General features: G+C 36.6%; 1 protein-coding gene across 2 annotated transcripts in view; it reads left to right on the top strand.

Moving 5' to 3' along the window:
- Positions 1–15,772, top strand: part of PTPRZ1 (protein tyrosine phosphatase receptor type Z1) — a 380,311-nt gene that overhangs the window by 332,079 nt on the left and 32,460 nt on the right. For both annotated transcript variants that reach the window (XM_053716675.1, XM_053716674.1), the window contains 3 exons: positions 56–191; positions 7,671–7,817; positions 8,439–8,532. In XM_053716675.1, the coding sequence (XP_053572650.1) occupies positions 56–191; positions 7,671–7,817; positions 8,439–8,532 (377 nt within the window). The remainder of the gene's footprint in view (positions 1–55; positions 192–7,670; positions 7,818–8,438; positions 8,533–15,772) is intronic.

Raw genomic sequence — 15,772 nt, 5'->3', positions numbered from 1 at the left:
TATATATATATTATTTTTATTTCTTTTCTTATTTCTTTATTGTTTATTTTTTTAGCGCTGGTGTTGGGAGAACTGGAACATACATTGTGCTAGACAGCATGTTAGAGCAGATTCATCAAGAAGGAACTGTAAACATTTTTGGATTTTTAAAGCACATTCGTTCTCAAAGAAATTATTTGGTTCAAACTGAGGTAAAGTAAAAAAGTATACAACTTATATTTATTTTCTCAATTCTTATGCAGAGATTATTATAAAGATGAATAAATGTAGTCTTATAGGTTGAAACTGACCTTTTTATGCATATTTTTTCATACAGAAATACAGTTTGCCATTGCATCCTGATTGTCAGGATAATACAGTTTAAAAATGCATATTATAAGCATAATATTGCAGCATTCTAAAAAATGTTTGCCCATGTATTATCATTTGTGTACTTCCTGCTAGTGATTACAGGGACACACTTTGAGATGTCTATACAAGACTAGACTAAAAAAATAGTAAGTCTCATGAAATGCCCTCTTTTAAAAACAATATTATTTTAAAATTTAGGGTTGACTTATTTATTTAACTAGGCATTATCATTATTATTATTTTTTTCTCTCTCTACTAATTTTTAAAATGTTATTTATAAGTTTAAGAAAGCTAGAGATGCTCAACTGAGAGTAAGGAATGATTAATACATGTCAATATTGTTTTGTAGTCTATTATGCATTCAGGATTTAGTCTGTGAGGTCTATTTCAACCTTTTTTCAAATGGCTTCCAAATCCAAAGCTATACTAACCCACTTATAGACCTGGATTCCAGTCAATTTGAATTTCTACACAAAATTTTTATATAAAAGCTTGTTTTATCACTTTCTAATCCATTCCAATCAATATTGGGTCCTTGTTTGAATAAGAAAAAAACTACATAAATGCAAATCCTATTTAAAAACTATGAAAGAGTGACAAAAAAACTCTAAAAAAAAGGTCTATGCAAGACCTCTATAGAGGTGAACACTTAGCCAAAGTGATAGTAAAACATGGCGTCTAATTAATTCAATATTGATAATGGCTCATTATGTTTGAATCCAAGATTTTCATGTATCCATTACAATTAATTTATGACAGATGTTCAATTAAACATTTCAAATTATTAATAGCTATCTTAAAATTAAAGGTTTTAAATGTCTAAACACAATTACAACCTTTAAATATGTTAATACTAAAACAAACTCCTATACTTTGCATAGGGACAATTAGACATCAGTATTTTAGTCAATCAGAAAACATTTCTGGCAGCAATATAAAAAAAAAATTCTGCTTTTCAATTTCAATGAATAAACCTGAAGAAACCCCATTTTTTACTTTTTCAGGTAGTGTTTTATTTGGCATAGTTTAAAAGTGTGATCTGAGCTATCTTTTTTCGACTTTTTATGTAAAAAAAAAGAAATTATTAAAAGGAGATACAAATATATAAATACTAGCTTTAATTATATATTTAAAGGGACACTCAGGTGAAATTAAATTTTCATGACTCAGATACAGCATGTAATTTTAAACAACTTTACAATTTACTTCCATTAAAAAAATGTGCACAGTCTTTTATATTTACACTTTTTGAGTCGCCAGCTCCTACCGAGCATGTGCAAGAATTCACAGACTATACGTATATGCATTTGCTATCACATGGTACAGGGGGAGTGGAAATATACATAACTGAGATTTGTTAGAAAAAAATCTTCTACTCATTTGAAATTCAGAGTAAAAGCATTTGTATTGTCTTGTTATCTTGCATTTGTTGATTATGCAAATATACTGCGTTTACTGGTCCTTTAAGCAAAAATTTGTGTGATAATATATATAGTAAGGATGTGCCTTTGCTTTCTTACGAATTTTAATTCGTAAAAAAAGCGGATAATCATTTCAGAAACAAATATCCAAATGAATGCACTAACTTATTTAAAGAATAACGAATATAATTCATGAGTATACTAGTTATTCTTTAAATAAGGTGTATTACTTGCCTGTAGTGAGCTGTGGAGCCACACTAATCCTCTTCTTCTTCATAGACTCCAGGAAACATTGTACCCCAGCACGCTAGAGGTACATTAGTGCAGCAGATCCCTTCTCCATTAGCACGGGAGTGGGAGCTGCACTAATCTGACCTTCTTTACAGAGTTCAGGGTCGTGCTAATAGTGAACCCTCGGCCTGCCCTAAAGGAGAGGGAATACACTGTGCTAATGTACCTGTAGTGTGCTGGGGAGCTGGGGAGTAGCATTAGCTAGATCCTTGAGTCTATGAAGAATAAGAGGATTAGCATGGCTCCCCAGCTTGCTACAGGTAAGTATCAAGGTGACAGGAGTAGAGAGGCATACAGAAGGGGGAAAAGGAGGTCTGGGCAGGGCCCCCACAAATTTGTCTTGCCCAGGGACCCCAAATGCTACCTCTAATTTCTGTCTAGTGAAAAATTATATGATCCCAACCAAAAACACAGTCCAGCCCATTATGTGACCTAGACAAATATCTCAGCCTGTTTGTTTCTATTTATAAGCAGTTGTTCATTTGTGGCTTACAGCAATTTACTTACTGCTCTTTTGAATGGTATTGTTTCTTTCTTCAGGATTAAATGCATTCAAATTTTTAAGGCAAAAGTATTCAAGCCTTCTTGTAATTAAAAAAAAGTGGTTGGTAATGGCAAACTCCGTACATAGTCAGAGTATTAAACCGGAAAAATAAAGAATGTTTTTTTCTTCACTATGCATAATAAAACCTATTGGGCCAGATTATGAATGGAAAGCAAACGTTGGGGTTTATCGAAGGTGTTTGGGCTCCTTGGGGTTACTGCTCGTACTACAAATTGAAAGTAAATGTGATCACTTGAGCGCAATCACCATTTACACAAGAATAATTAGCTCTGGTTAATTGTTTTGAGAAACAAAAATGTTGCACAAAACACATCAAAAATACATTACAAAGTATAGTTACACTCATAATAACACCATCTAATAACAATTATGAAACACAATATTGCACACAAAAGTTATAAAAGCTCAAAGATTTGCAATCTAATTTGTTAGGTAAAAAAAATTAGCATTGAGATAAATACATATACGTCTAAAGATGGATATGTATGTGTGTATATATATATATATATATATATATATATATATATATATATATATACACACCCCTAAGTGCAAATGTCCAAATTGGGCCCAATTAGCCATTTTTCCTCCTCAGTGGCATGTGACTCGCTAGTGTTACAAGGTCTCAGGTGAGAATTGGGAGCCTGTGTGTTAAATGTGGTGTTATCGCTCTCACACTCTCTCATACTGGTCACTGGAAGTTCAACATGGCATCCATCTCATAGCAAAGAACTCTCTGAGGATCTGTAAAAAGAATTGTTGCTCTACATAAAGATGGCCTAGGCTATAAGAAGATTGCCAAGACCCTAAAAATGAGCTGCAGCACGGTGGGCAAGACCATACAGTGGTTTCACAGTACAGGTTCCTCTCAGAACAGGCTTCCCCATGATCGACCAAAGAAGTTGAGTGCACGTGCTCAGCACAATATCCAGAGGTTGTCTTTGGGAAATAGACATATAAGTGCTGCCAGCATTGCTGCAGAGGTTGAAGGGGGGGGTCAGCCTGTCAGTGCTTAGACCATAGACCGCACACTACATCAAATTGGTCTGCATGGCTGTCGTCCCTGAAGGAAGCCTCTTCTAAAGATGATGCACAAGAAAGCCTGCAAACAGTTTGCTGAAGACAAAAGACAAGCAGAATAAGAACATGGATTAATGGAACCATGTCCTGTGGTCCGATGAGACCAAGATAAACTTATTTGGTTCTGATGATGCCAAGCGTGTGTGGCGGCAACCAGGTGTGGAGTACAAAGACAAGTGTGTCTTGCCTACAGTCAAGCATGGTGGTGGGAGTGTCATGGTCTGGGCCTGAATGAGCTGCCGGCACTGGAGAGCTACTGTTCATTGAGGGAACCATGAATGTTAACATGCACTGTGACATAGTAAAGCAGAGCATGATCCCCTCCCTTCAGAGACTGGGCCGCAGGGCAGTATTCCAACATGATAAAGACCCCAAACACACCTCCAAGACGACCACTGCCTTGCTAAAGAAGCTGAGAGTAAAGGTGATTAACTGGTTAAGCATGTCTCCAGACCAAAACCCTATTGAGCATCTGTGGAGCATCCTCAAACGGAAGGTGGGGCAGCGCAAGGTCTCTAAAATTCACCAGCTCCGTGATGTTGTCATGGAGGAGTGGAAGAGGATTCCAGTGGCAACCTGTGAAGCTCTGGTGAACTCCATGCCTAAGAGGGTTAAGGCAGTGCTGGAAAATAATATTGGCCCAATTTGTACTCACTTTTGTTGCCAACGGTTTAGACATTAATGGCTGTGTGTTGAGTTATTTTGAGGGGACAGCAAATTTACACTGTTATACAGGCTGTACACTCACTACTTTACATTGTAGCAAAGTATCATTTCTAAACAGATAAATACATATGTACACATATATAGACATATATAGAAGTGCATTGGAGCCCTTTACAGTTAAAGGGACAGTATGGTCATAAATTAGACATTCATGATTTAGACAGGGTGTACAATTTTCAACAACTTTCCAATTTTCTAGTATTTAATTTGCTTCCTTCTATTGTTATCCTTTTCTGAGAGGTTTTATCTAGGAAAGCTCAGGAGCAGCAAAGAACCTAGGTTCTAGCTGCTGATTCGTGGCTGTATATATATATATATATATATATATATATATATATATATATATATATATATATATATATATATATATATATATATATATATACCGATTACCGATTGTCATTGGTTCACCCATGTTTTCAGTTAGAAACCAGCAGTGCATTGCTGCTCCTTCAACAAATGATACCAAGAGAATGAAACACATTTAATAATAGAAGAAAACTGAAAAGTTGTTGAAAATTGTATGTTTTGCCTAAATCATTTCATATCCCTTTAAGTAGATGAAAACATTTAAAAACATATTTATGTAATATTCAATATTTAATAAAGTGTTATAGTGTATATGTACTGTAAATATTTGACATTCCAATGTTATGCACATAGCAGAATATGTTCTTTAAATTTCTAAATAGATATTCATTTATATATATATAGGTTGTAAGGTAAGTGCATTCTCACAAACCGGTAGTCAAATGCCAGGGTGCTAAGATGAATGTAAATACAATACTGGATATAGAACAAAGCACTTACTGGTGTTGTAAAGTGTCCAAACTTAATTTATTTCTTAGTGACGTTTCAGGGTGTTCACCCCTTCATCAGACCAACAATAATGAATCTCACAGCAAACAATTTAAAGTGTTAGAAACCCCACCCACTGACAGAGAAACCGCCAAAGGGTTACTATAGTAGCATCAAAAAACAAAAACAAAAGCATACCATTGCCTTGCATTGCAAAAATCAATTAAACCATAAACAAAAGTGTTTTAAAGTCACAAAAGTGACTGTAGGGATATATACACCTAGGTGACAGAGCAATATGTGCAAATGTTATAACTTAATATTTGACCCAGGTAACAGTGATATTGATTAGAAAGAGAACAGATACGATTAAGGAAATAAACAGAACAAAAGAGAAAAAATCAATGGAAATAGCAGTTACTGCAGCTAACTGGATGGAAGCAATCAAGTGTAATATATTACTTTGTGGCCAAACATCTCAAGGGTTTCTCAAGCATAACAGACTATGGGGTCGATTTATCAAAGGCTTTTGCCAGCCTTTGAGCCCCTATGGCTGCAAGTTCTCACAAGAGAACCTGCTCGCCGTATTTAACAAGCAGCGGTCATTAGACCGCTGCTTTCCTAATCTTTCGCCACCTCTAAGGTGCCGCATTTCAATCTCAGCTGTCTAGTCCGACTGGGGAGATTGACAGCTCCTGCCCGTGCACAGTCAATCACATGCAGGCAGGAGCTGTCAATCTCCCCGGTCGGAGATTGGGCGCGGGCAGGGGGTGGGATTGCACGCGAGCGCAAAATAGCGCTCGTGTGCAATGGTAAATTCCTCCGTGGGAAATTTGCCACGCCAGAGGTAAACTGCAGCAGACAGGGGTGCATCTATGCGCCCCTCTCTGCCTAAGCTTCATAAATCTAGCAAAGTAATTAGCTGTCAGTGTATACTTACTTTGGTAAGCGCAGGAAAATAAATGGGCCCATATTATACATTTTCCCTCTCCCTTCGTTTGATATATATTTTCCGCTCTGTTGCGATCTGATTCGCAGATAGTATCCCCTAAGTGGGCGTTATGATGATGTAGATGGGCGGCCATTTTAGAGCTATCTCCGTAGCGGCAAAGTGCCTGTAACTTGGCCATTTATTTTCCTGCGCAGTAAGTATACACTGACAGTTAATTACTTTGCTGAAACAGTTAGTCTGTTATTCTTGAGAAGCCCCTGAGCTGTATGGCCACAAAGTAATATATTACACTTGATTGCTTCCATCCAGTTAATGTTGAATGTTGATAAGAACGAATATTCTTACAAATTCTATAATCGAATGTTATTTACTATTTTTAAATGGCACTTTTGATTTCAAATGTTCATAATTAGATCAAATGTCCACATTCAAAATTTTGAATGTAACATTCAATTTAACAAATACTATTCAGAAGTTCAATAGTTCATGTGGTAGAGAATTTTGTAAATTGATACATAATAGATACAAATATATGAATTCAAATGTTTTTATTTCGAATATATCATTTAAAGAAAGCATCAGAAATACTATTTCATTAAACAAATGTTAGAATGTTGTACAAACATTTGAAATTCAAAACAAACAAACGTGTTAAAATTCATTCCATTTTTTTTAATGTTGCGAAACATTCACCCACTCAGTAGTTACTGCAAGTTACCTCAAAGAATTTTAGAAAGGCAGATTTTAGCTTGAGGGCTGATTATCTCACAATGGTTGTGAAGACACCTTCATTATAATATAATGCTCAAAAAAGCCTCCAAAGATTTTGCGTGATTTCTCCTCTATACAGGCGAGTTTTTGATCATTGGGCCCAAAATCACATGCTCTGTCTTAAAGGGACAGTCAAGTCCAAAATAAACTTTCATGATTCAAATAGGGCATGTAATTTTAAACAACTTCCAATTTACTTTTATCACCAATTTTGCTTTGTTCTCTTGGTATTCTTAGTTAAAAGCTAAACCTTGGAGGTTCATATGTTAATTTCTTAGACCATGAAGGCCGCCTCTAATCTAAATGCATTTTGACAGTTTTTCACCACTAGAGGGCATTAGTTCATGTGTTTCTTATAGATAACATTGCGCTCATGCACATGAAGTTACCTAGGAGTGAGCACTGATTGGCAAGTCTGTCAAAAGAACTGAAATAAGGGGACAGTTTGCAGAGGCTTAGATACAAGGTAATCACAGAGATAAAATGTGTATTATTATAACTGTATTGGTTATGCAAAACTCTGATGTTGACTGTCCCTTTAACCATGCAAGTTTAATTTTAACTTTCATTTCACTTTAATTATGGGGGAGACACTGTAGCCTCTCTGAAAGGAATGGAACAAACACAAATATGAGAGATGCTTTACTGTAAAGGTATATTTTCCATAATTAAACATGTTATTGGGGAAATTACATTTGACACCTGTTGTGTTTAGGAGCAATATATCTTCATTCATGATGCTTTGGTTGAGGCAATTCTAAGTCGAGAGACAGAGGTTTCTGAGAACCATCTTCACGCCTATGTAAATGCTCTCCTAACAGCAGGCCCATCTGGGAAAACAAGACTGGAGACACAGTTCAAGGTAACTCCTTTGCAGCTTAAATGAATTGCATTTGTCACTATTTAGATTTTTTTATATATATATCACCCTTGGGGCAAAGCGTAGATGTTCTTCAAATAAAGCTTTCCTTAGTTCAATCAGTGTTTACCTTGAGGTTTTTCTTTTGTTTGTTTTTTAAGGCCTAATAAATTCAGGGTTGGACAATTAAACATATTATTACAAGCAAAACATTTAGAAAAAATTATTTTAAGTACAATATGGAAAATTTATTGTAGGGTAAATGGTATAATAAATGCATTCTTATTTTAATACAATGTGTATTGAACAGGAAATCTACAAATCATCATTTAAAACCTTGTTCGCCTTAACCCACAGAATATAGACAATGTGGTGTGGGCAGTTTTTTCAAGTTTACTCAGGGACATATTTGGTGATTTTATTAACAATTCAGTGAATATTGTTACGCCTATTTACAGAAGAAAGAATAAACCTTATTTTATTTCAGTTATATTTACATCATGACCTGATGTCATTGTCACTTTTATTGTAGGCAATAAAAAAAAAATCTTTGAATGCATGTACCAAATGCTTAATAACAAGGTAATAAAACAACTTTTAATGAAAATTCTTCCATCATTACAGTTATTAAGTGAACCTAACATTCTGCAGTGTGACTATTCAACGGCATTGAAACAGCAAAATAGGGATAAAAACAGGACATCTTCTGTCATTCCAGGTAATTTTGCAAAGCATTTTAGTTCATTATTTTTGCTTGGTCTGTGAGTATATACTGTATTTATATATATATAACTATAGTCTAATTCAGTGGTTCCCAAACTTTACAGCACTCTTAATGTTTCAAGATTTTTTCAAGGCACCCCAAGTCAAACCATAGTTTTATAATCTATATTATATACCTTACAGTTGCAGTGTGCAGTTGGTGGCTTGGTGCGATTAGTATTAAACACTAATTACCTTATATGAGGCTAGCAGAGCATTGTTTGGTATTGACAAATGCTAAGAAAAAGTACCTTGTTGTTGTTTTAATTTTTACCTTTCTGGTAAAGAAGTCACGAGATTTACCAACCATGTTTGAATGATTGCTTTCTAAATGGCGTTTTATCTTACTTATTCTGGAGCCAAAATCTTCAAACACACTATACACTGTGGTCTCTCTTCTCCATTGACATTTGTTGATGTAAAGCCAAAATCCATATAATTGTCATAATATTTACGATATTTCCACTTCTTCACACACCCGCCACTAGTTTGTGGTGCATCCTCTTCATTTGCAGTCCTAGTGTGCTTATTAAATAAAAACTTGTCCATTTTTAAGCGTATATTAACTATTTACTCACAGATCAAGTCATATGTTCATGTGATAACATTGTGCATCGTACGCATCTTCGCATGTCGCATCTGGGTGAGTACATTCTGGACTATTCTCAAAATATATACGGTCTCATCAGTGGTCTTGTCAGTGGCGCATCATTTTTAAGCACTCTTACGGTTGCAAAAGATGAATATTTTGTGGCACCCCTATAGGACAGTCACAGCGCATCAGGGTGCCGTGGCGCACAGTTTGGGAACCACTGGTCTAATTAATTGCAAATGTTTTAGTATCATTTTGTAAAACGCTGTGGTAGTAATAATAATAAAGCAACCAACCATTAAACTATATTTGAAGAGATAGAAAGGTCAAAATTGAAATGTGCATGAATGTATTTCAGTTTTAAATAGAAATATTTTTGCAATATCTTCCATTAGCAAAAATGCTTCAAGTAAAATATATTACAATTTTCAGCAGCATTCACACATATGCAGTGTAAGCCGTACACTGGAATTCAAACACAACAGCCCCCATTCATCAAGCTGCGGGCAGCTCTGGGGGATGATCGCTGCAATGTGCAGCCAAAAGTTAGGAAGCAGCGATCATCAAACCTCAGCTTCCTAACCAGTATGCCAATTAGCTTGCGGATTAAATCACCCCAGGTATTTTAGCCTCAACCCCTACTCGCATGCCATTGGGCTAGAGTCAGCAGGGGGGGCATTGCACAACGCATTCTGCAATCCTGGGTGGACAGGTTCTGGCAGCTGACAAATGCTGGCCTTTGCCTGCTCCGAGTGCTGTCTGTGATGGGAAGTGAATCAGTGAAAACGTAGGGTTACAAGTGGCATGCTACCTTTTGCATGAGAACGATATTGCAGGTTTTTGTCAATTTGTGCACGATGGAAATAGTTTACGTATTACAAGTTGTAAGTAAACGTGATCGAGAAAGCGCAATCGCATTTTACACTCATCAACTGAAGCCCTTGCATAAAGGGTAGTGTATTAAAAACTGTTGCACCAAACCCATCATAAATAGATTTAACATTACAGTTACACTCATATAAACAAATATGTGTATGTCCTTCAATGTCCTTCACATACAGGATAATGTACTTTTTATTGTAAATATATTTTTCTATATATACTGTATATGTGTATATACATATTCATACTTGTATATCATTTCCTATATACAGTATATATATATATATATATATATATATATATATATATATATATATATATATATATATATATATATATATACCGGTATATATATACTCCTCATGTATCTGCACTCACAATTCCAATCCGTCATCAACCTTGGTGCAAAGTCAAAATATCAATAGAAGTAAAGGTGGGGACTGCACTCATTGGATTTAGGTAAAAATTATTTTACCTAAATCCAGTGAGTGCAGTCCCCACCTTTACATATATATATATATATATATATATATATATATATATATATATATATATATATATATATATATATATATATATAAAATGGTATAGATATCTACTGTATTTTACATTAACAGTACCACATGTATATATAATTATATATTTAATAATAACAATTGAAACATTTTCTACGTTAAGAACATACTGTAGTAATGTAAAATATGCGTAATGCAATTCATGTTTCGTGATTTAGGTCTAATGCGGTGTCGGTTTAGCGCACACAAAGATGTACTAATCTTGCATCGCGTTATTAAAGTATTACATATAAAATATTTTTAAACATTAATTATAATTATTAAAAATTATACATACTTTAAAAAATGCTAAATAATCCATAGAATATATACAGTATATACTGTATATGTGTGTATATATATATATCTATATATATATATATATATTACAGTATGAATCATATTTTGTACATATATATATAAAAAAATATATATATAGAAATATATATTTACAATAAACATTACATTATCCTGTATGGGAAGAATATTGGAATGTGAAATATTAATAACTGCTGTTGGGTTACCGCAATTGATAGGTGTCCATTGACTTCTATGGGGAGAATAGGTTAATGAGGTCACAATATTTGGTTAGTGCGTGTCGGGTTTCACTTGCTCACAAACTATTTACTTTCAACTTGTAATACGCACGCAACCCAACGCGCGCAAAAAGCTTACTTCTAGCGAAGTTTACACTTAGATAAACCCCCATTTCTAATCTGGCCCTTAATTTGTGTCATGCAAGCCACTGTTGACTTTCTGAGAACGTGTGGTGCTTAAATGCTGGTGCTCTGGGCACTCACAGCATATGTGCGTATGCTGTTGAAAAACAGCAATGGCTTTTACTAGAAAAATTTTGCTAATGGAAGTATATAACAAAAATGCATCTATTTAAAAAAAATGCACCCATGCACATTGAAATTTTGACCTTTTATCCCTTTAAAGTGACATGAAACCCACATTTTTTCTTTCATGGTTAATTAAGAGCATTCAATTTTAAACTTTCTAATTTATCTCTATTATCTAATTTGCTTCATTCTCTTGATATACTTTGCTGTAAAGCATATCTAGATAGGCTTAGTAGCTGCAGATTGGTGGCTTCACATAGATGCCCCGTGTGATTGACTAACCTATGTGCATTGCTATTTCTTCAACATAGAATATCTAGAAAATGAAGCAAATTAGTAAATATAAGTAAATTGGAATGTTGTTTAAAATTGTATTCTCTATCTGAATCATGAAAGGAAAATTTTGGGTTTAGTGTCTCTTTAAGCTATGCACTAGTAATGTGTGGAGTTTGAACCTTGCAACAAAACACAGACAAGTAAATAACTACACATCATAGCATTCTTATATTATTTGAGGGATATGTGCAATATATGTAGTTTTCCAAATAATAGAGAATGGAAGACATACACATAAGAGCAAATGAGAGTATTCAGAATCATTTAAAAATATGGCCAATATTAAAATAAAGTGTATTCATATTATATACAGGGCTTGAAAATATCTGCTAGTAAGCAATTGCGGAGAGTGAGTAAGGTATTAGGCTTTTTCCTATATTTTGATTAGTAACTTAATAACTTTTACCCCTGACTGACAAACTGTTGAAATTTTTTTTGCATCCCTGGCTTTAGAGAAAAGGAAAGAAAGAGGGTGCAGGAGAGGTAGAGAAATGGAAGTGGAAAACAGAGGGAAAGAGAGAGGGAGAAAGAGGGAAAGAAAGGAGAGAGAGGCCCAGGGCAAGAAAGAGAAAGTGAGGGGAAAAGGGTGAGGAAGGGATAGAGGGGAGATGGAGATACATGGTGGGAGATAGAGGGGATAAGAGAGAGATGGATGACAGGATGGGAGAGGGGAGGAGAGAGAGAGAGAAAAGGAGAGAAATGGTGGGAGAGAGGGAACAAGAGAGAGGGGGATGACAGGATGGGAGAGGAGGGAGGGGGAGAGATAGAGGGAATAGGAAAAGAAGAAGAATGGTGGGAGAGAGATGGAATGAAAGGGAGAGAGGGGGATGACAGGATGGGAGAGGAGGGAGGGGGAGAGATAGAGGGAAAAGGAGAGGAATGGTGTGAGAGAGATGGAATGAGAGAGAGAGAGGAGGGGCAAGAGGAGGGAGGGGGAGAGATAGAGGGAAAAGGAATAGGAGAGGAATGGTGTGAGAGAGATGGAGTGACAGAGAGAGAGGGGGGCGAGAGGAGGGAGGGGAAGAGATAGAGGGAAAAGGAGAGGAATTGTGTGTGAGAGAGATGGAATGACAGAGAGAGAGGGGATGGCAGGATGGGAGAGGAGGGAGCTGGAGAGATAGAGGGAAAAGTAGAGGAATGGTGTGAGAGATGGAATGACAGAGAGAGGGGGACGAGAGGAGGGAGGGGGAGAGATAGAGGGAAAAGGAGAGGAATGGTGTGAGAGAGATGGAGTGACAGAGGGGGGGTGACAGAATGGGAGAGGGGAGGGGGAGAGATAGAGGGAAAGAGAGAGAAATGGTGGGAGAGAGAGGAAGTAAGAAAGAGAGGGGGAGGACAGAATGGGAGAGGGGAGGAAGAGAGAAGGAGGTAGACATTATGGAAGATCAAGTTAAACAGTAAGTTGTTTGGAACTTATCTTATATAGTTCATTAAGAATTATTTATTTAGTGTCCCCTCCAGAGCAACAGATTTCCAAGCAAAAATATCATATGTTATAATGTAAGGTTGTGGTCTGTATGTAAAACGTATCCTCCAACATTTACATGTTGCTAATGAAGAAATATGTTAAACCTTACATGTCGCATAAGAGGTACAAAATGAGTATTTTATCCAGTGTATTGCTTGAGTAGATATTCTGGTCGTCAAAGGTGACCATCATATATGGCATGTAGCTTACCTATGTAATAATAAGAAACAGGTGAACATCAGAATTTATGTTAGTATATTAAATAGACACGTACATTAGAATTAATAGTAGATCATTTTTATTTTGCAAGAGAGAGAAAGTGAGGGGAAAAAGGGTGAGGAAGGGATAGAGGGGAGATGGAGATACATGGTGGGAGATAGAGGGGATAAGAGAGAGAAGTATGACAGGATGGGAGAGGGGAGGAGAGAGAGAGAGAAAAGGAGAAAAATGGTGGGAGAGAGGGAACGAGAGAGAGGGGGATGACAGGATGGGAGAGGAGGGAGGGAGGGGGAGAGATAGAGGGAAAAGGAGAGGAATGGTGTGAGAGAGATGGAGTGACAGAGGGGGGTGACAGAATGGGAGAGGGGAGGGGGAGAGATAGAGGGAAAGAGAGAGAAATGGTGGGAGAGAGAGGAAGTAAGAAAGAGAGGGGGAGGACAGAATGGGAGAGGGGAGGAAGAGAGAAGGAGGTAGACATTATGAAAGATCAAGTTAAACAGTAAGTTGTTTGGAACTTATCTTATATAGTTCATTAAGAATTATTTATTTAGTGTCCCCTCCAGAGCAACAGATTTCCAAGCAAAAATATCATATGTTATAATGTAAGGTTGTGGTCTGTATGTAAAACGTATCCTCCAACATTTACATGTTGCTAATGAAGAAATATGTTAAACCTTACATGTCGCATAAGAGGTACAAAATGAGTATTTTATCCAGTGTATTGCTTGAGTAGATATTCTGGTCGTCAAAGGTGACCATCATATATGGCATGTAGCTTACCTATGTAATAATAAGAAACAGGTGAACATCAGAATTTATGTTAGTATATTAAATAGACACGTACATTAGAATTAATAGTAGATCATTTTTATTTTGCAAGAGAGAGAAAGTGAGGGGAAAAAGGGTGAGGAAGGGATAGAGGGGAGATGGAGATACATGGTGGGAGATAGAGGGGATAAGAGAGAGAAGTATGACAGGATGGGAGAGGGGAGGAGAGAGAGAGAGAAAAGGAGAAAAATGGTGGGAGAGAGGGAACGAGAGAGAGGGGGATGACAGGATGGGAGAGGAGGGAGGGAGGGGGAGAGATAGAGGGAAAAGGAAAAGAAGAAGAATGGTGTGAGAGAGATGGAATGAAAGGGAGAGAGGGGGATGACAGGATGGGAGAGGAGGGAGGGGGAGAGATAGAGGGAAAAGGAGAGGAATGGTGTGCGAGAGATGGAATGAGAGAGAGAGAGAGAGAGGGGGACAAGAGGAGGGAGGGGGAGAGATAGAGGGAAAAGGAAAAGGAGAGGAATGGTGTGAGAGAGATGGAGTGACAGAGAGAGAGGGGGGCGAGAGGAGGGAGGGGGAGAGATAGAGGGAAAAGGAAAAGGAGAGGAATTGTGTGAGAGAGATGGAATGACAGAGAGAGAGGGGTTGGCAGGATGGGAGAGGAGGGAGCGGGAGAGATAGAGGGAAAAGGAGAGGAATGGTGTGAGAGAGATGGAGTGACAGAGGGGGATAACAGAATGGGAGAGGGGAGGGGGAGAGATAGAGGGAAAGAGAGAGAAATGGTGGGAGAGAGAGGAAGTAAGAAAGAGATGGGGAGGACAGAACGGGAGAGGGGAGGAAGAGAGAAGGAGGTAGACATTATGGAAGATCAAGTTAAACAGTAAGTTGTTTGGAACTTATCTTATATAGTTAATTAAGAATTATTTATTTAGTGGTCGTCAAAGGTGACCATCATATATGGCATGTAGCTTACCTATGTAATAATAAGAAACAGGTGAACATCAGAATTTATGTTAGTATATTAAATAGACACGAACATTAGAATTAATAGTAGATCATTTTTATTTTGTATGTTTTGAGATAAAGAGTCTGCTGATAAATAATACACCATAATAACTCACTTTGTTTATGAATTAGATAATGCACTTGATATAACAGTCCACTTCACTCTATTTACCTACTAAATCATAGTTGCCAACATTTAAAAAAAAATTCCAGGGACACTTTGCAGCAGAGCAAGCAAACGGGTTACTGGAGTATTGACGACCTACTGTTCAACTGCTCCGCCCACTCAGTTCTGCAATCAAAACACACCCATTTGAAAGTAATAGTATAATTTAGATTTATCCATAGTTTATTATACAGATTACAGCACCAAGCTCTTACACCTACCCAGTCTCTGGAACACATTCTGGCCATATGGTTATTTTTACAACACAGCATCAAAATTAGAAAGACAAATAATATGTGAACCCATTCAATAATAATAACAATATTCCATTAGGAATGAATTATATTTAAATAATACA

The sequence above is a fragment of the Bombina bombina genome, chromosome 6 (assembly GCF_027579735.1).
Source record: "Bombina bombina isolate aBomBom1 chromosome 6, aBomBom1.pri, whole genome shotgun sequence".
Lineage (NCBI taxonomy): Eukaryota > Metazoa > Chordata > Amphibia > Anura > Bombinatoridae > Bombina > Bombina bombina.
Note: the sequence above shows the minus strand (reverse complement) of the source record. Positions and strands in the feature narration are given on the sequence as shown.